This window comes from Lathyrus oleraceus, chromosome 7, assembly GCF_024323335.1.
Source record: "Lathyrus oleraceus cultivar Zhongwan6 chromosome 7, CAAS_Psat_ZW6_1.0, whole genome shotgun sequence".
NCBI lineage: Eukaryota > Viridiplantae > Streptophyta > Magnoliopsida > Fabales > Fabaceae > Lathyrus > Lathyrus oleraceus.
In genome coordinates, this window is record NC_066585.1 from 535169044 (window position 1) to 535191775 (window position 22732).

At 33.4% G+C, this 22732-nt stretch overlaps 1 protein-coding gene across 1 annotated transcript; it reads right to left on the reverse strand.

Moving 5' to 3' along the window:
• Positions 1 to 16441: 16441 nt before the first annotated feature.
• On the reverse strand, positions 16442 to 19951 carry LOC127104669 (laccase-4). Its single transcript, XM_051041842.1, has 6 exons — positions 19773 to 19951; positions 19269 to 19420; positions 18774 to 19018; positions 18497 to 18625; positions 17334 to 18263; positions 16442 to 16889 (listed from the first exon to the last, which is right to left on the reverse strand). The coding sequence occupies exons 1-6, from the start codon at positions 19860 to 19862 to the stop codon at positions 16759 to 16761; spliced, it is 1677 nt and encodes a 558-aa protein (XP_050897799.1). The 5' UTR covers positions 19863 to 19951; the 3' UTR covers positions 16442 to 16758.
• Positions 19952 to 22732: the final 2781 nt, after the last annotated feature.

Consider the following 22732-nt stretch of genomic DNA (forward strand, 5'->3'; position numbering starts at 1 on the left):
CATTAATGTGTTTCATCACATAAAAGGGAATAAAAGAAGCTGAGATTGCAGGTAAAGTTTATTCATCCATCATTCATTGCATTAATCTGATGTTTGAGCTGAAATAAAGAACGTTGAGTCTGAATATGTATCTCTCGCCAAATTTTGGTGTGGTCCAAAGATGCATATCCGGATTTTCCTGATACTTTGAGTTTTAAAGTTTTATTTTCTTTCTGGTTTTGGTGTCATTAGATATGATGCATCCAAATATGTTTCTCAAAGTTATTGTGAGTGTGGATGTTGAACCGGTTGAAGTGATACATGATGTTAAATCAGATGAAGTCAATGATGATGGTAAAGCGTGTGCTCAACCGATCGTTGCTGAGGTAGATGTTCGTGAACAATTTACGAATAAACAATAGTTTATTGTTCGTGAACATATGTTACAATGAGTCCACATGGAGGCCGAGAAATTGGGGTTTAAAGTTGTAATTGGAAGGTCCGACAATGGTTCAGATCGAAGATAAGCATTTGTAACAATGAGGTGCAAAAGAAGTGGCACACACTAACCACAAATCATAAAGTTGAAATAAGATGACACATGATCGAGAAAGTGTGAGTGTCTTTTTAAATTGCGAGGATACCGAATGACGGATGAAACATGGAAGTTTAATGTTGATTTTTGGTATACATAATCATGTCTTGTCTGACAAGATATGCGATTATCCCATTGTATGTCGACTTGTTTCGGACATGACTTAAACATGGTGGCTCCAAAAAACATAATCGCATCTTTGAAACATAAAAGACCTCTAAATATTTCAAATATCAAGCAAATATACAACGTGTGTGCTCGAGACAACAAGGCGGTAAGAAGATCAATATCTGAGATGCAACACTGTTGAAGATTTTAGAAGATGACGACTATGTTCTGAGGTACATAATTTTTTTAGGATAAAGTCATCGTTCGAGATATATTTTGCAGTCATCCCGATTCCGTGAAGTTGTTCAACATTTCCCCCTCCGTGCTCATAATTGATTCAACATACAAAACAAACAAGTATAGTCTTCCACTCCTAGAAATTGTTGATTTTACTTATACGAAGATGACTTACTCATTCGGTTTTGCATTTTTGGAATCCAAAAAAGAGGACAATGTTACATGGACTTTAGAAATATGGAAGACTGTGCTGAAGGAAAAAGAACGCACCATAGGTAATAATCACTTATCGTGACACCACATTGATGAATTCAATTGCAATAGTGTTTCCTACATCGTCCACGTTACTTTGTAAGTATAACATAGCAAAAAATGTGAGAAGGCGAGTAAAACCTACATTTGGCACAAAACACATCAAACTAGAAGATGGAAAAATTGTCAAACTTGGCGTGGTGATGGAAAATATAATAGATGTATAAATGATATAATAGATTCTTCCACGAAAGAATTATATGCCGAATCTGTAATACGTTTCAGTAGTGTGTGTGCGAGATATCCAGATTTGCTGAAATACGTCGAGGGAACTATTTTGGATAAGGTTAAAGAGAAGACTATCTGTGTCTGGACCAATTAGGCTTGACACTTTTGGAAATACAACAACTAACCGAGTTTAATCTGCACATGTTATACTGAAGAATTAGTTGGGAAACAGTAAAGGTGATTTTTGTCGATATTTGGACGCCATGAACCAAATGCTCTAAAACCAACATAATGAGATACAAACATCTTTTGGTCGGAGTATTATTGTGTTAGAACACATATTCAAATATAACATCCTTTATTCACAGTTGGTTGACAACATATCTCAGGTAACATTGAATTTTATTTTTCGCGAAGCCAAGCGAGTAGTTAAAATGGGTTTAGAATGGTCAAAATGTAGATGTACACTTAGGAAGATGTACGGCCTTCCACGTGCATGTTTAATTTCAAAGATGATGAATCTTGGAAAGTTAACATGTATGGATGAAGTTTGCAGTCACTGGAAAAGGCTCTATTTTGACGATGATGATGTGATGAAGGATGATAAATCAAACATATATATCATGACCGAGTAGGAAGTGATCCAAGAGAGATTCACGAAAGCTGATGAGATCATGAAATTGCACATAAAATAAAAATTGAGGAAGATTTCCTATCTAGAAACAAAGATTTGAAACCACTGTCGGAATCGGTAAAAATAAAGGGTGCCACTAAAAAGGTCAAATTCACTCAAAGTGACAACTCCATACAACGGTCTCCATCATATTATGAACATGTTGACTCACATTTTCTGGATTCTCCTACTCTAAAATTCCCCAAAAAAGTGTTTTCAAGGGTGCTCGCATTAGCAAACCATCTCCCCAACCGTCTTTACTAAAATCAAACACATTGAAGAGCTGCCGCTTTTTATGCATAAATACATTGAGCGAATTATAAATGTTGGAGTTGACGATAATCGTTTTCGAGTTGTTTTTGGTTTATTCGATAAAAGGGATGACGAATACCAGTTTGGTCATCGTCATCTTATACAAGAGACGACGATGCATAGGGAATCATACGCAAAGCTATACGAAAACAAAGAAAATTACGATGCAATTCTCAATGCTCTTTTTCCTTATTTTAGTGGCCCGACACCATTTGGAAAATGGATATGCTTCCTGGAAATGAGACAACTTATAGCAAGTGCTTATGATAGAGTGTGCATTGATTTAACATGATATGGTTTCCCATAAACATTATTTCCACTTAAGAGTAAGCCACCTCAAAATCCACCGAAACCCATCATGTGTATTGGTTGACTATAAAAAACAACATTTTGTTCAGGTTTATTTGAAATCAGGATGTCATATACTAAAAAAAATACCGGAGCGAACGACACATTTCACATGACACGCTGAATCTTGGCCTGATCACTTTTTGGAAAGGATGAAGAGTTCACCAAGTTGAGCGACATTTAAAGTGAAACAAATAAAGAAAGGTCAAAGAAGGAACCGCCCATAGATTTAGGTAGTGACATATCTTTTAATGCATTTTAGTTTTAATCTAACAATGTAACTCGTTTTTTTTATGTAACGCACCGCATAATGTTATAAATTTGGATGATACTTTTTTGGATAATTTTAGTGTTTCTAAAATTTTGCACTACATAATACACTAGTTCTATATGAACAGTGGTTTGGGTGGATACGGAGATGCATCCTCGGAAACACCTTTTACTTATAAAAAAATAATACTTGGGCATATATGGTCGACCATATTGAAGGGATTACAATGTTTCAAGAACTTTCTCAGCATACAAGGATTCTCCTCCTGATGATCATAAGAGATCTAAACTACAAGTACATCAAACAGATCTCCATAACTTACTCCTAGAAAATGGAGAGTTTGTTATTATTTCTCTACAATATATAGAGAAGGCGGCTAATTTAGGTAACATGTTTTAAATTCAATTTCAATTCACTATTTTCCCTCACATATTGACTTGAGCGTTGGAGTGTTAACCTTGCAGGTCTGTCCCTCTCCACGGCGCATGAAGCTCAGAACCACCGCCACTTCTTATTTTTGCTCCATTTCTGATTCTAGAATAGAACAGTGACGCCATTTGTGGGAATCAACTTCTGATTCTTGCGTTCTCCATAATTCCACGTTTGCTCTTCAAATCAATAACTCGTAACTTTCTCAAGTCATCGAATAGTGAGCCTCTAAAAACAAATGTTAAGATCTATTGTGTTTGATCCAGTCAATCATTGTTTCAACTTTGATTCTACAAAATTTCAAATCTCCAATTCCTACGCAACTCGTTTTGTTGTTGCTCGAGAAATAGGCATCGCTGCTGCAGCTCAATTTTAAAAGATTGGAACCAAAGTTTATGCATTTTTACCTTATTTTTCAAATGTTTGAAAATATATATAGCAGTATCATCAAAAATTTTAAAAATTCGATATAGACATTTTTCTTATAATTATTTGATTTTTAATTTACGAACTTTGTTGTGGATTGTAAAAACATTTCCCTACATATTTCATAATATATGTATTTTTATCATATTTTTAAAAGATAGGTACCTATATTTTGTGTGTGTATTTTCACCGAATTTTTTAAAAATTCGATAAAAACACTTATATATATTTTTTAAAATTATGATATTAATCATTTTTTAAATAATTTTTAATCGTTTGATTTTTTTTACCTAGGGTTGTAGAAACATTTCCACATAAAATACGTTACTTGCAGATTTTTTCTGTTGATGTCTAAATAAATGCATATTAAATATTTTTACCTTAGTTTTAAAGATAAAAATACTTATTTTTATCATATATTCTTTAAAAAAAATAGGTAAAACATACATCAAAATTTTAGTATCATTATCGAATTTTTCATTTGAGTTTGCAAATTTTTTTTTTAAAAAAAATAAGAGAAATATTTTTGACATTACTAAAATAAATGGAGGTGCGAGGTACAACACTGGAGGTGCGAGGTAGATTTCTCGTATTTTTTCTCTCCTTGGAATATATATGTTGTTGTATTGTTAATAAGTTGAGTTTTCTACTAAGCACCCCAAGGCATATATTTTACACCGCTACATTTTCACAAATCTAATTTTACCCTGTTCATAATTTTACATTTCAAAAACTTTACAATTTTTTAAAAGATTATTGTTAAAACCACTTTCTAACCTCAAAAAATTGGTAAAAGGAGTAAACATATGATAGGAATTGTCCGTTTTTAATGCGGTATTGTTTTTTATTGATTTTTTTCTTCGTAAAATGCATTTCTTAAAAATGCAACTTTTTAATTATAAAAAATGAGTGTAAGGCCGGGATTTAAGTAAAAATATATGGTATACTGTATTTTAAAAGAAGGCATCGAGAATTCTATATTCATACCGCATTTTACTAAAAATGTAGTGTTCATTTCTACAATTCACTGCATTTATTAATGAATATTATTAGAATATATATATATATATATATATATATATATATATATATATATATATATATATAATATATATATATATATATATATATATATATATATATATATATATATATATATATATATATATATATATATATATATATAATATATATATATATATATATATATATATATATATATATATATATATATATATATATATATATATATATGTATTGTATTTACCAGTAAATATGATATTATCATATATTAAAATGTGGTTAACATGGACATATGTGTGGTATGAATACGATAATTTTTTTAAAAAAAGTTATATGTAAATGTGTATAGTTGATTTTAGAAAAATACACAAATTTAATAATTTTTTTAATGTGTTATATTAAGAGAATTATGGTTATATTTATTTCATGGGTTATATATGAGTGTAATGTATAGGCGAATGGCCGCTAGGAAAAAATCTCCAAACAACTACATAATATGATTCTCATGTTTTGACAAACTGTTACTATTTAAATTAAAATCTAATGGCACACATTATCTTTTTAATTAAAGTTGAAATATCAAATGAAAATGCATCTTATTCAATCTTGATAAATGTTGGGTTAGATGGCTTGAGCACTTCATGTCATTTCATGTCAAATATTTTGTATATATAATGTGTTTTGAGCTGTTCACAAGGACCCGCACATAAAGGCCTAATTACAAGTATAACAGAGGAAGGTGCGAGGAACATGTGCAACCTCACTCAAGTACGGAACATGTAATTTCGATCTCCTATATCACAAAATTTAGTCTCTCTAACAATCGATCAAGGCATATTTCAAGTCATTATGACTTTTCATTCTTTTCAATAACCACTCGAAAGTCAAGTCTCGAAGCAAACTCCATTGCAACCGTTAATCTCAGAACAAGATATTCTTTAAAGTCTTTAATAGCTGCAAACAAATCTAGGTATGCAAGCGGGTAACAATATGCTTAACACCGTATAAAACGTGATGCATCAACAAAACTCACACTTTTTAGTTGAAAGAATGCTTCAAATCAAACAAAATCTGCAGTACTCTCCACTTAGTGACCATTATGCACGCAAGGCAACCTGGTACGACGATCAGGGATGGGTGCCTGAACCGATCCTTGTTGACACCGTCTCTCCATGCAGGGTGATCCCTAGATCCTCAGATCACACCGGTGTCAAGAACATCATATCCCACCACTCGAGTCTAGAGAAAGAGGAGGCAATCACACACTACTGAAGATTTGCCGTCCCCGCCAGTCACCATCACGCCATTCTCGAAGAGATGAAAGGCACGATGTCGAAGCGCAAGATCCCCAACGGAAGAGGTACCTGTTCTCGAGGCACATACTCTATAGTAGGATCCTGAAATCTCTTGAGAAACTTCCCAAGTTTGACAACTATGATGGCATGATATATTCAAATGAGAAAATCAAGCATGTGGACACCAAACTCGACTACTACCATGCCCGAGGATTCTTGTTAACCCTAAAAGGAGTCATAATGACATGGTTTAAAGCCCTATCCGGCATGAGCATAAACTCATAGAAGGAACTCTGAATCTTTCACCACTCAATTTTCTGCTTGAAGTGACAATCCACTATGATAGTCATACTTAGTGAGATCGAGCAAAATAAGAAGGAGATCCTACGAGAGTATATTGACCGTTTTACCAAAGTACTGGAAGAAGTAAGGGGAACGAACAACAAATTTAAGTGTTGGATATTTAAAGGGGATTGAGGTTGGATTGCATGTTCCACGAGAAGTTAGATCTAGAAGGATCGTATAGCTTAAAAAATCTCTTAGTTAGGGCTTAACCCTACATTAACTATGAAGAAGAACTCATAAAAGAAGAAATGGAGAAATCCTGGGAAACAATAAACCCAAGAAACGGCCAGGGACCGAAGAAAAACAACAACCACCGTTGGGACAATGGGGACATGGGACCTCGAGCCAGTATCTCATCCTATACTCCCTTGAACACTTAAAGGGAGAAAATTCTACAAGAATGTGCAAATATTGACTTCAAGGAAGCCGAAATAAGAAACCCATATCCAATAAAGGAGTCGGCCAAGACCGACACATTTTTTTTCCATAAGAGCCATGACCACAACACCGATGAATGCATCCATTTGACAGATGTAATCAAAGAGCTGATCTAGAAGGGGAGGCTCACTCGGTATACCTAGGAGGGAAGTTGAAAAGATGACATGGAAAGAAATAAAGAGTTCAAAGGAGAGACAGGGTGCCAAAGAAAAAACAACCCCCTTTTCGAGAAAAATGATCTCCTAAGAAAGTCATAGAGGTAGTAAAATGATCCACATGGAAGAAGGATAACATCGAAGAAGAAGAATAATGAAGAGGTAAACGCCAATACATTGCGTCCATTACTAAAGGTCTTCCCAGGCCAAGGAACCCGTCCAAGGGCACCTTTAAAATATGAATCTCTGAGTTAAAGGCTGCCAGTAGAGAAGGAGAAAAACATTTTGAGGAAAATCCAAAGAGACCTATCCTTGGGTTTCATGATAGCGAATAGTTGGGAGGAATCCCGAACAAATTTTTTCCCTTGGTGATAACGGTGAATGTGGACAACTTTGATGTATCTAAAATCATCACCAATCGGGGGAGCTCATATGACATCATGCACGCAAAACTTTTCATGAAGAGGTGAAAGTTATCATTGTACGAGGTATCTAACCTGCAAGGCTTTAACCGCACAATTACATGCCCATAGGAATACTTTGATCTATTGGTCACCTTGGAGAATGAACGGACACCAAGATATTCAATCTCAAATTTTTGGTAGTCCCTTGTAAGAGTGTCTACAATTGCATCTTAGACATACCATTTGCAGAGACACTGGACATGATGGCCTCACCAATCCATTTAAAGATGAAATGTCATAACGCCTATGACAAACTAGTAACGATATATGTTGATCTGTCCAAAGCCCAGAGGATACACAAAGCCTTACAACATGACAAAGGCGGGAACATGAAGAGAATGCAATCGAGGTCAACTCGACCTCCATAAAAAATATTGGAAGTAAATAATTTAAAATAGTAATCACAAGAGACAACTTCAAATGAAGGCTGAAAACTACCATGATGCTCTGCACCAAGATGCCCAAAGATAAAAAAAATAGAAACTATGTCGCTTGCTTAAGTATCTTTATTCCGTAAGTGTAAAATCTACCATACATCATGATTTAATATTTCTTCCCGTGGAAATAAATAAGGTTTTAAATATATTTTATTCTTTATGATCACAAAGGATACACGCGACTAAAATGTGATGTCATAATCACCATAGGTGCGAATAAAGCAATGAAAACCCCACATCGAAAGTCACACGAATATAGACAACAAACCCAAAAAAACGGTGTTAGGGCTCACCCCCTGGTATCTATCTACTAAATAGCATATGAGGTAAGTCCTCAAGCACCTTTTTCTCCCTTCGAAAACCATTAGGAAATAAGACATTTCCCTTTCCGGTAGCACCTAATGCTAGAACAACTATCGCCCTACACATTCGATACAATATTTATGCCAACATCAACCTTACTCGATAAATAAGCATAGTTTTCAAATATAAAAGGTCAAAGCTCCCTGGTCGTTTAATGACTAGGTCGGGCCAGAAGTAACGGCGAGAATGCACCCATGGTTGATGTTGAGAATCCTCCGGGACCAGATCCTCACAAACCTTACCCAAGGGAAATTTTAAAGGAATATCCCCTGGAAAAATTACCTATGGTGGCGTGTGACGAAGAGTCTAAAGAGCCCCCGCTATAGGCCAATTGAAAGAACCTCGTACCACCGTCCTAGCCGGGATAGGAATGTTGGAATAAGCCAGATATACAGGGGACACTGTAGTTGTAATTCTTCTTGTAATCGACACATGAATGGCTTATTTAGGCGAGAGGGTGACCCAAGGTGTCTTCTTCATTTGAAGCATGACCTTGTGATATTTTATCTCATCTACAAACAAGAAACAAGTGGGTTAGGGAAACAATCACTTGGAAATTATTTAAGAAAATAAGAAAACTCTTATGATGCTCACCAAAGATGATACATATCTCTTCTCTAGTAGCAACAACCAATAACAAGTTCATCTTATTCTATTACTTCCTTGGTTTCTTTGATGTTTCCCTAAAAGGCACATACCGTTAATGAAACCCAAACTTTTCTAGAAGGCCACCAGTTTCTAATTCAGATAGGTCTCTTCATGGAATAAGTCATCTAGAAGGTAGACTTAGGACCCAACCTTAGCCAAGAAATGGCTCAGACGCTCAAATTTTGGATACCTATCTGAACATTTAAAGGGCGCCTTAGATTGAATGTCACACATGCTCGCGTGAGACATCTCGGTAAGGGGAGTAACTATTGGAGGGATAATATGAGATTCAAATGGTTCATAAGGGAGGTTGAATGAAACATTCTCCTAAAATAAAATATAGTGAAATCATTTTCTTTGAAAGACAAAGTTTTTAAAATAAATGCGCATATAACAGGAGGAAGAAACATCTAGAAGATGTTTTACAAAACTTACAACTAATTGAATCATGTATATGACTTTGAATATCATAAATCATTATACTTCAAAAAAATTGCTTAAACAAACAATTCAACAATTATCATAATTAAAGTTTAGCACAAGGCTCAAATTTATTTCAACTAATTGGATGATAAATATAACTACATGTATACATTCATTGATAATTCTAAAATAGAATAAGTAAGTAATTGAATTCATCTCATACTTATGCTTAGATATTAAAACACTATAAGCACATAATATGTGTGTGTGAGAGAGAGATTATACACCATGTTTTTACTAGTTCACTATTGTCGTCCTCACATTGTGCTTAATATTATCTTCAATGGAAAGCCATTAAAATTTGAAGGGTCTTTCATTATTTTGAAAGTAAATGTACAAAGTTTTTTGTTACGATGGATAGGCATACAACATTGAACACTTCAACGCCAATTAATACTTAAGTTAATATAGGTCTAAATTTTAGATCCCTTATGCTCTAATAGAACACTCTAAACTACTGAAATCACATTATCTTCTTTTTATATTGACTCTTGTTAGACACAAAGTTTCACTCTAAGCTTCCGTTTTGAAACAATCTTCACTTGATCCTACCGGTTACTTGTTTGACCCCTTGTCTTATAGAAAGATCTTAAGGACTCTCTACTTTGTTCCACATCAATCTTCTTTTGATACTACCGGAGTCTATGCTGGAGTACACAATAATCTCTTCTTTGCTAAAAGTCATTCTCCAAAGACCATAATCACATAATAGGATCTTCAATTTGATACTCACATAATTTTTTTATAAAAAACATTGTATTATCTATCTTACCTATTATCTAAAACTCAATATCAATATTTAGAGCCGAGAACCATAATGGGGTTTCGTGGTTCAAGATTGAAGGTGGTTGGGTATCTTGAAGAAGCTAGTGTAACTCCTAAATAATTTTAACTCAATAAACACACTATGAAGCTTTTCTACATATTTAAATTGAGAATAAAAATGTGAAAGCAAGAACACTCATGGATTTTCTAGACCAGTGAAATTATTGGTTGAAATTATTTTCAGAATACACAACTCTGCATTTTTCTTCATCTTGTTGATGTATAGTCTTCTATTTTCTTTAATAATGACAATAAATATTTATATAGGTGCTAGAGGTTTGACACAAAATAGGTGAGAAAAATGAATAAATGATTTGAGTAGATCATATAGTTATGATTTGAATCGGTGGAAAGAATTATTTGAATCAAGGTAATAACATTTAGAAATGGCATATTTGATTCGAGCCATATGATTCAAATCAAGCATTTCATTAGTTGAGTCACACAAACAAAAGTTACCATTATCCAAGTCATGTTTGACTATGATTTGACTCAAAAGTGTCTTCTCGTTCGAGCCAGGCACTTTCTTGATCCGAATCACAAATATAGAGCCAAAATCTAAGTTTCATATTGGATTATTGGCTTGAGTCAACCATATGCTAGATTAAAATCAAACATAAAAATCTTTATTTCAAACTTTCTGACTTGTGATTCAAGACACACACATAGTTGACTTTGACCATAGGTTCAAACACAAAAATAATTATAACGACTTCAGTCTAAATGAGTGGAAGAGAAAATTTAAGGTACGTTTCCATGATAAAATGACGAAATTAAATAACGAGTGAAATAATACAATCAAATACAAAAAAAAGATAGAACCAAATTACAAATAAATTGATAATCCAAAATATCCAAAAATGAAATAAAACATCAAAATTACACAAGTGAGCTTAAATGAAATTAGCATTGTTACCAATAGTGAAATTTCAGTAACAAAGTAGTACTTGTAACACCCCGGTTTAATAATCATTTATTTAATTATTTACTGAATTATTTAATTAAATTATTTATTTATGTGACTCTTGATGTGTTTAGCCGGCAACACTTGTTGTGAATTATGCACATTTAATTAGATATTTGGTGGAATTTAATTAATTAGAATATGAGAAATTAAAAGAGTAGTAATAGTTAGTCTTAAAGTGTAAATAATGGATATTAGGTGGTTAAGTGGAGAGAAACTTATGTTTAGTTTGGCCAAATTTATAATTATAAGGATTTAATTAAGTTACGTATTTAAGAGAAATAGAGAAATTAAGGTTTTCTAGAGTTTATAGTAACATGCAAAGAGAAGAATAGAGAGCAAGAGTTTTTGAAAAGGGAGTTAGGACTTTGGGAAGGAAACTCCATAGAAGGTTGTTGAATTGCTTTTGCTGGATTTTCAAGGTAGGGGGTTATTCATCTAAGGGTGCATTAATCATGAAAGGGTATAGAGGTTTCCCTTAACCTCAAATAGGATTTTCTTCCTTCTCTTTTGATTGATTGTTCGATGAGTTAAATGAATGTTGATATGTTTTTATACCATGAATTAACATAAAATTCGTAATTGATTTGTGTGTTATTTGTTGTTCATGAGGAGATTGGTATAAATATGATGTTTGTGTTGAAATTGAGGGAATTTGTGGTAGTATTATAAATATGATTTTTGTGAATAATTGACGAAATAATATGTTAAATTGATGAGAAATAAAATGCTAATATGCGATACTGCTGTTTGGTGATGTATATGATGTATTGAATGTTATAATGAAGGTTGGGATGATGTATAAGAGATAAGGGATGAGGAAAATGAAGTTCATGTGAGAAAACTGAGAGTTTTTTGGATTCTGAGATGATGTTAATCAATTGATATTCTGTGTCAATCAATTGCATACATGCAATTTTTTTTTTTTGGAAAGTTGAACTATGTCAATCGATTGCATGCATGAAATTTTGAATTTTTTTTGAAAAGTTGAACTATGTCAATTGATTGATTGCCTGAATTCATCGATTGCTTGTAGCCAAAACGTGAAAAATTGGAAAAGCATAATGTAAAAGGGATTAACATCAATCGATTGACATCCTGTGTGAATCGATTAATGATATTTGATTTTTGAAAAATTATTGAATTGAACCATATTTTCTTAACTGGTTATTTTGCCATAACTTTAGTTCCATAAGTTCAAATGAGGTACCGTTTGAAGTGTTAAAAAGCTAACGCACAGAGCTACCTCATGGCAGTGCCTTGTAAGATTAATTGATATGCTTGGATGATGTGTGGATGTATGTTCAATGTTTGAATATACATGGTGAAATGCAAGTTTAATTATGTGAATTATTGTACATACTTGTTGGTGAATTGATGAGATGAGCGGTTCAAAGTGAGAACTACTTTTGCTGCATTGAATGCGTTATTATTTAGAGTTAAAGTGGGTATGTATTCATTGCTATGTTATTGTTGATGCATGATTATTTACAGTCAGAGTGGAACTGTATTCATTTGTTGTTTTTTTGTCATTGCATTGTTATATGCCATGCATTATATTTTGTCGTTATTGTGAAAAAGGCGAGTCATGAGTTCATAGAAGGGACTACTGATTTGTCCCGAGCTTAGAATAGGGGCTTCAAGCTCAAATGTTAGGGCTCAGGATTTAGAGAGAGGACCTGGTTCATATGAAGAACCAAATGTTGAGTCGGACCGCATGCATAAGTTACGAGTCCGGTTCAGAGAGGACCGTGACGAGTATGAGTCGAATTGATGTTGCCTTGCATTACATAACTGTTGTGAAAATGATATGCTTGAATGTTGTTGAATACTCTTGTATGAATTTATGTGATTTTGAATATGATGAATAACATTGTGATTGATGATTAATTATGATGTGGGTGAAATATGAATACATGATATTGTGGTGCATGTTTGATATGCATATAATTTGCGATGTGTGAATCTACCCTGATTGTTTTCTGCACAAATTATTATTTGAACGAATTCTCACCCCTTTTAGTGTTATTGCGTTTGTGCTCATCTGGAGTACAGACAATTAGGTACCTTAGTAGGAGCTTGATATTGAGGATGTCGTTATGCTTCTTTAGTTGCTTGTCTTGGGTCTTATAGTTGGAGTCACTATGATATGTAACACGAGGGGAACATGTGTTGGAACAAGTTTGGTTCTACAACTATCTTTGAGTTTTGATGATGACAATGTGTAGATAGTTTTGTACTCTAACTATTTTGTTGAGTGTGGAGACTCTGAGCTTACTTAAAGTGAAGAAAAACTAGATCTAATCCAGAAAGATGATGAATGAAGATAGCTCTGAACATACCAAGATGATGGATAATTATTGATCAAATCAGACTCTAAACTCTGGTCTTAGAGAGACTCTGGATATTGAAACCCAGGACTCTGATAAAAGAGATTTTGAAGTTTGGAGATCATCAGAATCTGATTCAATGCAATCCTTGAAGAAGTTCTGAAGATAATGTCCACTCTGGTTATCAGCAGTCAACACTTCTGATATATACATCTCTGATGCACTATGAGTCATTCAAGTCTTATATAGTCATCAAACTCTAACATCTTTTCTTAAAGTTTTGAACACTAAATACTTGTTAAGAATCTCGCATGCAAGAAAGTCGTTCTAGAGTATTATAATGGGTGAAGAGTTACTATGTATTCTACAAATCAAACGTCAAATCAATAATACTACTTCTAATGACAATAAAAGATTTTCTACCTACTACCCAATATTTTCAGCTAATCCTACCTACTCTACAGTAACAATGTACCTCGAAGAAAGCTCCAATCTTATCCTCCAACAGATCTATTTCTTCATATATATATATATATGCCAAAGGATTTATATGAAATACATAGATAATGAATGATTAAAAAGACAATCTCTTGTACAGAAAATTCATGATGAAGAAAATTCATTAAAGAAAATCATCATCAAGAAAGAAAAATATTAAAGAAACACTGAGTTTTGCTTCAACTATTCTCAAGTGTATAAACTAAGTTACATTGTCCATAATCTGCTTATTAAGAATCACTCTTGTAAACACAATCAATTTTATTAACATTTGTTAATTTCATTGAGAGCCTAAGTTTAGTCAGAATTCTCAAGAAATCATTGACAATTAGTATTTGAGTTGTTTTCCTTGAGAGACTAGGGTATAGTCAAAATTTATCAAGAAGTTTTAGACAACATGTCTTTGGGTTTGTTGTAATCATTTTGATTATTGAATTAAGTCCTTATTGAGAAGGAAAAATCACTAAGGCGGGTGGACTGGACGTAGCTTCGTTAACAGCGAATCAGGATAAAAATACTTGTTTTCTTATCCTTATCTTTATCTTTTTTTATTTGATATATTGGACTACAAAAGTTTTTAATCCAGAAACCCAATTCAACTCCTCCCTTTCTTGTTTTTCTTGCACCTTCAATGGGTTGTTCTTTTATTCTAATTATGTTGCATATCTTTTTCATTTATTTTGATGATGAACCAATTTTCAAACTAATAATGTTGTTGAGACTTTTTAATGCCAATTATTTTATAATTTCCGCTACTTATCGAATTATTTAATTTTCAATTATGTGGTTCGTGTATGTTTTGTTGATATTTGACTAGCATCCTACTTGAAAGATTTATGTATTATACATGTTTTGCTTAATTTTTTGTCGAGTAGGAAAGTAGGGTGTTACATATCGATCCTTGAAATTCTTCACACTATTAGAGTAAACATCGATCATCTTTTGGCCCTACCTAGGGGAAAGCAAGCCTTGACCCCATACTAAATCAACATAACATCGTTGAACGTTAAAAATGTGGAAAAAAGTGTCAAGGTTAGCACATTTTTCTTGTACTCACACCAATACTATATGACTTTAACATGACCCTAGCTCAAAAGATGCAGTTGCAAGGGGGAATTCCTAAATGATTTAGAACGTCCACCTCAAAGTCATTGAAATAAAGACAAAAACCTATAAAGGAAATCATACAATCATGAAGAGGGATAACATTACCTTGAAAGAGATGAACTTCATGGTTCACGAAAAGTAAGGTTTTCGAAAGAGATGGTACAAATATTTCAAAATATTGGCTGATGGGAAACTATTAACAAAGACGAAAGGCAACTACACGAAATATGGGAAGGATTCTTAAGTAACATAAATGACGAAAAGATAAATAATAACCCTAGAAATCCTTATATATTCTTCAAACAACAACATGATCCACGATGGGTGGAATTGGTAAGTGAGACAATGCTATCAACGATCGAGATCTCGCATGGATGTTCAGAGCACTCGAGTACCCTAATATAACAAGGCATCATTATTGTCAGATCTAGAGCCACCCGTCAAAAACCCTCAAGCGAAATTTTGCAAGTTACGAGGAAGACATTCTTCGTGCTTGTTCCCAACGCTATTAACATCAAGGCTTTCCAATCCCTTCAACTAGAGGTTGGACTGGAGGTCCATACCACAAAACCCTTTTCCAAGAAGTAGAAACAAATGCTTGAGGGGCAACTGTTTTGGATCTCTCATCGGACTTATGCATAAGGACCAATTACAAATGCCACAAGGAAAAAACACGAGGAACAAGTGTGACCTAGCTCAAGCACGAAAATATGATTTTGACCTCTTACTAACTATGCTAACTATCCACTCTTAGATTTAATTGAACGATGATTCGTGCGAAGCGTTAGATTAATAAAAAACAATTCTAACCACCTAGAGTATATAAAGTTATGCACATGCCAAGTCTAGGCATTCCAATCAGTCTCACACTCAAGCTACTTCTCATTTATTTACTTATTTGAGTGTTGGAGTATTAACTTTGTAAATCCATCTCGTTCCACCTTATCAAAAACATACTACAACATGCATGAATCCTATTTCATCAACTATTTCCGTGGTTCCGGAACATAACAAGGTTTTATGGATTTTTTTCTTTCAATTTTCACAACTACCTATAACTACCTATATGTTTTCACTTTTGTATGTGATTTGAAATTACATGGAAAATAAAATGTTTCCATCTGGTGCTAAATCTCCAACAATAGTTACATATATTTTTTCGTCCAAGTAACTTTGAATACCAAATTTAGCGCTCATCAACAACACAATGAAGTAAATAACCTTTTTGTATTAACCAAACACAAAGCCAAAAGTGTACACTTGTTTGTTCCAATACATAAGTAGCATGATCTCATAAAAATTGTGTAATGAAAACCAAAATGCACACTTCCATTTTATTAAACAAGTTTGAACAAATTCTCCCTTTTTGCTCAATCAAAAAACAATTTAGATACTCATTCTTTAAATAAACATTCTCTCTTTTATTTTTGCCTGGCTCCTCTGTATCCCTCCACACCTACACTTGTGAATTGGAAGGCCTACACTTTTTGCAAATTGTATCATGAAATTGATGTGAAGAGAAATGTCAACATTTTGGTAGATCTTTTGGTGGTGGTATCACTGATTGCTTAGGTCCTTTTCCATTGTCCACCAAAAATGCCATCTTTAGACCCCATGTTGTATGCACCTCCAAATGGCAATGCATGAACCAAACTCCTATATACCAAACACATTGAAAATGTTAGAACAACAAAACCAGTTAAAAAATAAAGATCCAAAAAAATTAAACAAGTAACATGACTGTTTTTAAAAATGTGTAAAACGAACTACCGCACAGGTTCAAAATTTGACATGTTTAAATCGTGATTTAAAAGGGTCTCATATAATATTTGTTTGTTGTTAAACCATATCAATTATAACACCGATTTAATTTATAGTTAACCTACATAGAATCTCCGAAAATATAAATTGGCCTGACAAAAAATATATAATTTTGAACTTAAATATTCGCTCGAGCGACCTGCTCATTTATTTGTAACTATGAAACAAAATTATACTCGGGAGAGAATTATGGTATCACTGCGATTCTGACAAATTCATCATAAATTCAAATGTAGATTAATTCATGTGATATTGTATATAGAGATTGAGAATTTTTACCTGGATTATCGGCTCGGAATCTAATCGCAACCCAACCACCAGCAGGCACACCAATTGTGTTCCTTTCAACAGGATCAACAAGGTTAAAATTCTTCGAATCAACTTGACTATTATAATTTCCAACTCCTCTACCAACAACAAAGAAATTGAAGCCATGAAGATGAACAGGATGATTCTCAGGCGCAATGATTCCGGTATCTTGCATAACAAGCTGAACTGTATCATTAAATGATAGCCTATAAACCTTAGTACCACTGTCAGTGTTCAAGTTCTTAGGTCCGGCTCCGGTGAAGTTAAAAACATGCGGCGGATTCGCAGGAAAATCCGTGGTAAAAACGTTTTTAACATTGAAGTAATGTGCTTGTAGTAAAGCTGTAGTTGGCATAACAAATGTCACATTGTTAATAGCAGCTACAACTCTGCTACCATTTCCAGCAACACATGAATTACAAGGTTTAATACCTAATCCGACCGTGAAAAAGAGCGAATGATCGATTTTCAACGGCACGTTAACCGGGTATTTCTTCGAATTAAGTCCTTTTAACGCGCTTAAGAAGTTGTTAGCGATTTGAGTAGCGTTTTTAGGAGGGGGTGTAGTGAGAAAAGTTGGAGTGTTTGCAAGAGTAGTTCCTGAGTAATGCAAAGTTGCTGTGGCTGTTACGTTATCGACGGTGATTGGCGCGTCCATGAAAGGCGAAGCTGCGACTAAATATTTGCCGGATTTTTGGTTTGCGTTTAGTAGTACATTTGTTGTTTGGCCGGGCGCGATGACGATTGTTTCGATTGCGAATGGTTTTGTGTATGTTGCATCAACTTCTACAACAGTGAGTTTGTGGCCTGCTATTTTGAAGAAAAGTTCTTCATTGAGTGCAGCATTGATGATTCTTAGTAGGTAGGTTTTGCCACTCTCAACAGGTAGGTTGTATACATCTGCATAGAAACAAGTTCTTAAAAAATGAGAAATTTTGATAATTAATCCTATAAATATTATTCTCTCTGATCTTATTTATAAAAAAAAATTATTTTTTAAATTTATTGAACCAACGATGTATCTGCACTATATATCAGGTACATTAATGCAAATGATTGGTGCGCAGAGTATGAAATATGCGAGTGTTGTAAAGCTAGAGTATCGAATTCGGCTTTTGAAATGCGGAAAATACCTTGTGTAGAACAATTGGCAACTTTTCCAGGAAGTCCATTAATAGTATGAGAATCTGAGACATTTGGTGCCAATCCTGATTTTAGAGCTTCATTGATGATAGCTTCAGTATCAGATTTCCACCACTCTCCTACAAACATATATTATTACTTGTAATGAGAGTTATCATCTTCGAGGGTATGTAAGATAGACTACAACACAGAGCTTCTTGAATTGTATGTATCTAACCAACACTGAGTCTCCAAAAATTTAATCGGACTAACTGTAATTTTACTTACCTAGTATCAAAACGAGTTCATCATCTGGCTTTGGGAAAGGATAAGGGACACCTTTCTTTGGCAAAATAACAATGGCACCATGAACAGTTGATCTTAGCCAATTAACATGTGCATGCCAAAGAAGTGTTCCTCTTTGACCAGTAATGGTGAAGTTGTAGACATAGCTATGTCCTGATTGAATTGGACATTGTGTCACATATGCTGGTCCATCAGCCCAACCTGTTGTCAACTGCCTAATACCATGCCTGCCAAAACATCATCATAATAATTACTCAAATTCGCAATAATTAATTGAAAATTTTATTCATCACAAGTATTCATCTTTCGCTATATCGTCAGAGAAAATTGATCTATCTGACCTAAAATTTATACAAAATAGATCAACGTTACTTATATTTGAGACTAGAATAGTATCCGATTGATTATTTTTTTTATTTTTTTACAATATACTTATTGAAATTCGAAGAAAAATTAAAATGAATTAAGATTTCTTACCAATGGATGGTAATATTGTGGTTGACTTGATTAACAACTCTCACTAGAACAGTATCATCTTCTCTTGCATAAAGAGTGGGTCCTGGAAATTTCCCATTAACAGTTATAATTGATTTGCTTGAACATAATCTAGTTGTATTTTTGGCCACCACCTGCATTCATTATTAATTATTCCAAAATTAGGAAATTCTATGTAGAAATTAATTATTATAGAGTATGCATGCTGTTGTAAGAAAATTGAGTGATTAACCATCTAAGATGTTAATTAGAGAGAGATCAAACATCTCATTCAATTTTACTATGATGAATATCAGGACCGTCTTTGAAGGTGTATAAGACGGACTACCGCGCAGGATCACAAATTTGTCATTATATATAAAATCTCTATTTATCTTTTCATGATTAAACTTCGATTTATTAGACATATATGCAAACTATTTCTTTTTATACACATGCATGCATGATTAATATGATTATTTTATAAAAGTTTATAACATTACTTACATGAAATTTGTAGTGTCTAACTTTGCACTCGACCAAAGCTGGAAGAATGCAAGAAATGAGAAGCATCGTTCGAATCCAAGAATAACCCATTTTCACTCACTTTCCCACTATCTTAATTAGATTATTGGCTTAAGTTTTTTGTTTACAACTTAAAGTTGTTAAGTTGCATATTCATAAATCACTGCAAAAAACAAATTTATATAACATGAAATATGCATCGCTACCACGTCGTTTTACTTTGTTAGGTGAATGATAGATGCATTCTTTGATATTAAGACTTAGAAGACCTTAATAGGACAAATGGAATGAAACTAGATATTATAATCTTATCATGTCTTGCATGTTACATAAAGTTGTGTATAATGGAAATTGGTGTATATTAGAATTGAAGTTATTAACTTAACCTCTCCTTAATTAGACACATTTTTGTTCTTATAATCATTATTATCTCTATGTATCTAAATAAACTATCACCTTAGCAATTTTCTTAATCCATTTTTAGGATATTTTTTCTTTCAAATTTTCATGTCTATTATTTTTTTTAGCATAATAACCTTAATTATTGTACATCTATCTTTGTTCTATATTATAAGTTATTTTAAAAAATGATTCACTTTATAGGAATTATGATTTACTTTATAAAATTACTATTTATTTACTATATTACATTCTATTTCAATCTAGTTTGTTGGTAGGAAGGATAAAACACATTATATGAAACCTATGTTATATTCTCTTTTAATTTAGTATTTGATTTAACAACATGAGATGATAAATTAATTTTAAAATTTATTATATACTACATTTTTAAGTTAAAAAAGTTTATCTTAAATATTAGCTCGATTAAAAACTAACAAGATAAGATAAAAAATAATTTGCTGAATTATTCTTGTAAAATTTAATTTAAATTAAAACTAAAATTATAATATATTAAAATATAAATAATAAACACGTATTTGTTATCTTGTCGGTACCAAATACATCCTAAGATAACTCATTATCTTGTCAATATATATTTTTCTAAAGAAAAATAGAATATATTAAGGATAAAAAGGCAACTAAAGGCCTAAGTAAGATATAAATCTGAAGTAATATAAGATGCATCTAACTAAACCGCAAAACAAGTGAAGCAAAACCTAAAAGAAACTACAACTTCCAAAACAAGTGGAAAATATAAAAAAAAAAAAAACTAATTAAGCCTCACAAAAGATGAAGATCAAAAGTTAGAGTTCATCAAATCTGGATCAACAAATAAAATCTTAAAAGAAAACACTAAGAACTATGTCGTAAGGCCAAAGACACTCGAGCCTCTATTGGCTTAGAAAAATAATAGAGTTCTCAAATCATGCAAAGAAAGCACAAGAATTATCCACAAATCTACCAAGATACCATTTTCAAATCAAGAGAGTGCTCATATCTTCCACGTCCTTTGCTATCACTAACATATGTGAAAACACAATATCATTCAAAGATTTCCATAACGATCAAACAATTGCATGTCACAAGTCATAAAAATGTTGCCCCTAATCATAGGCACGCCTCAAAACAGAGTAAACATCTGAAAAAAGAGACAGAAGATCTCTAGGGAGAACAACATACCACTCCAACCAACTAAAGGCCCTATATCAAACTCTTGTCGCTACCTCACAGGTCTGATGAGAGTCTGATTCAAGTGGCCCCAAACAAAAGGGACAAGAAACGCCTCCCGAAACCAGGGGGACCCCCTCTTAAGAAAGTTTTCTATGGTGAGAATATTATCCTAAAAAAGTTTCCAAGAGAACAAAAAAACTTTAGGAAGATCTTAATTACTCAAGATTCAAGGGAGAACTAAATCCACATGATTGAGCAGGCGGTCACTAGGAAACTCACGAGTAAACGAGTACTACAATATATACGTCATATTTTGCATGATGTCGCCACCACTTATCAATCTTAGGGGAATGGGTAAAATCCTGAATAACCAAAAGAGGATTATCAATCAAATCCAACTCATAATTAAAAGGAAGTTTATTTTCCACTTAAGATTCCCCACTTAGACCTCACCATCTAACACCTCAATCTCCCAACAGATTGAAAATTTGAACGGAGATAGATAAAAGTCTCAATAACCTATACTAAGAGGAGTGGTCCTAATCTAAGGGTCGTTTTAGAAGGAAATGAGAGTACCATAAACCAATTAGGAGAATCCTCAAGTTTGGAGTTAAGAAGGGACATACCTCTCCACAAAGAAGACACAAATCGAAGACCATCATCTTTGCCACCCATGAAGGACGAAGAATGAATAAATTTGTATCTAACAGATAAAGTATCACGTTGAGAGGCGCTCGATATAAGACACCACATACACTTGCCCAAGAGGGCCAGGTTATCCAACCAGATATCATGGACACACATACCTCCTAAATGCTTAGCCTTACACATGGAAGGAAAATTGTGATCCAAAACGCAGCGGAAATTAAAAAATTCTCCTTTAGTGATCCTTACGAATGGGCATGATCAGTGATAGAAATCGTTACCTCTTGTGGCGATTGAAACCTTTAATGCAGATCTAAGGAGTGATCACGAGCGTTGAATGGTGACAACACCTCTACTCAGTCCACACGAACGAATTCCTTTAGTCTCAATGCTAGCTGCTACGAATGAAAGCTTTGAGTGAGAGAGAGAGAGAGAGAGAAATGAAATTTCATCTAATATAATGCTTCTCACAAGGGTTCTATTTATAGAACAACTTGCGTGGGCTGCAAGCTAAAAAACCCACTTAAGTGTGTGTGGCCCATATCTTACGATATACCAAAAATCACTTAAGTGTGTGGTACCTTACCATATTTCGTATTCTACTTAAGTGCGTCGTACCTTACGATATTCTACAATTCACTTAAGTGCACTGTACCTTAAGATGTTCCTTATTTACTCTATCTCTCATCAATCCGTTCTTTTGTGTGTGATCCTATAGGTTTTCG

Excerpts from the sequence above, each read along its gene's own strand:
- LOC127104669 (XM_051041842.1), bottom strand. The coding sequence starts at position 19,862 with ATGGGTTATTCTTGGATTCGAACGATGCTTCTCATTTCTTGCATTCTT. Across the intron at positions 19,421-19,772 it reads TTAGACACTACAAATTTCAT|GTGGTGGCCAAAAATACAAC; the intron begins GTAAGTAATGTT and ends TAATGAATGCAG. Across the intron at positions 19,019-19,268 it reads CACAATATTACCATCCATTG|GCATGGTATTAGGCAGTTGA; the intron begins GTAAGAAATCTT and ends ATGTTTTGGCAG.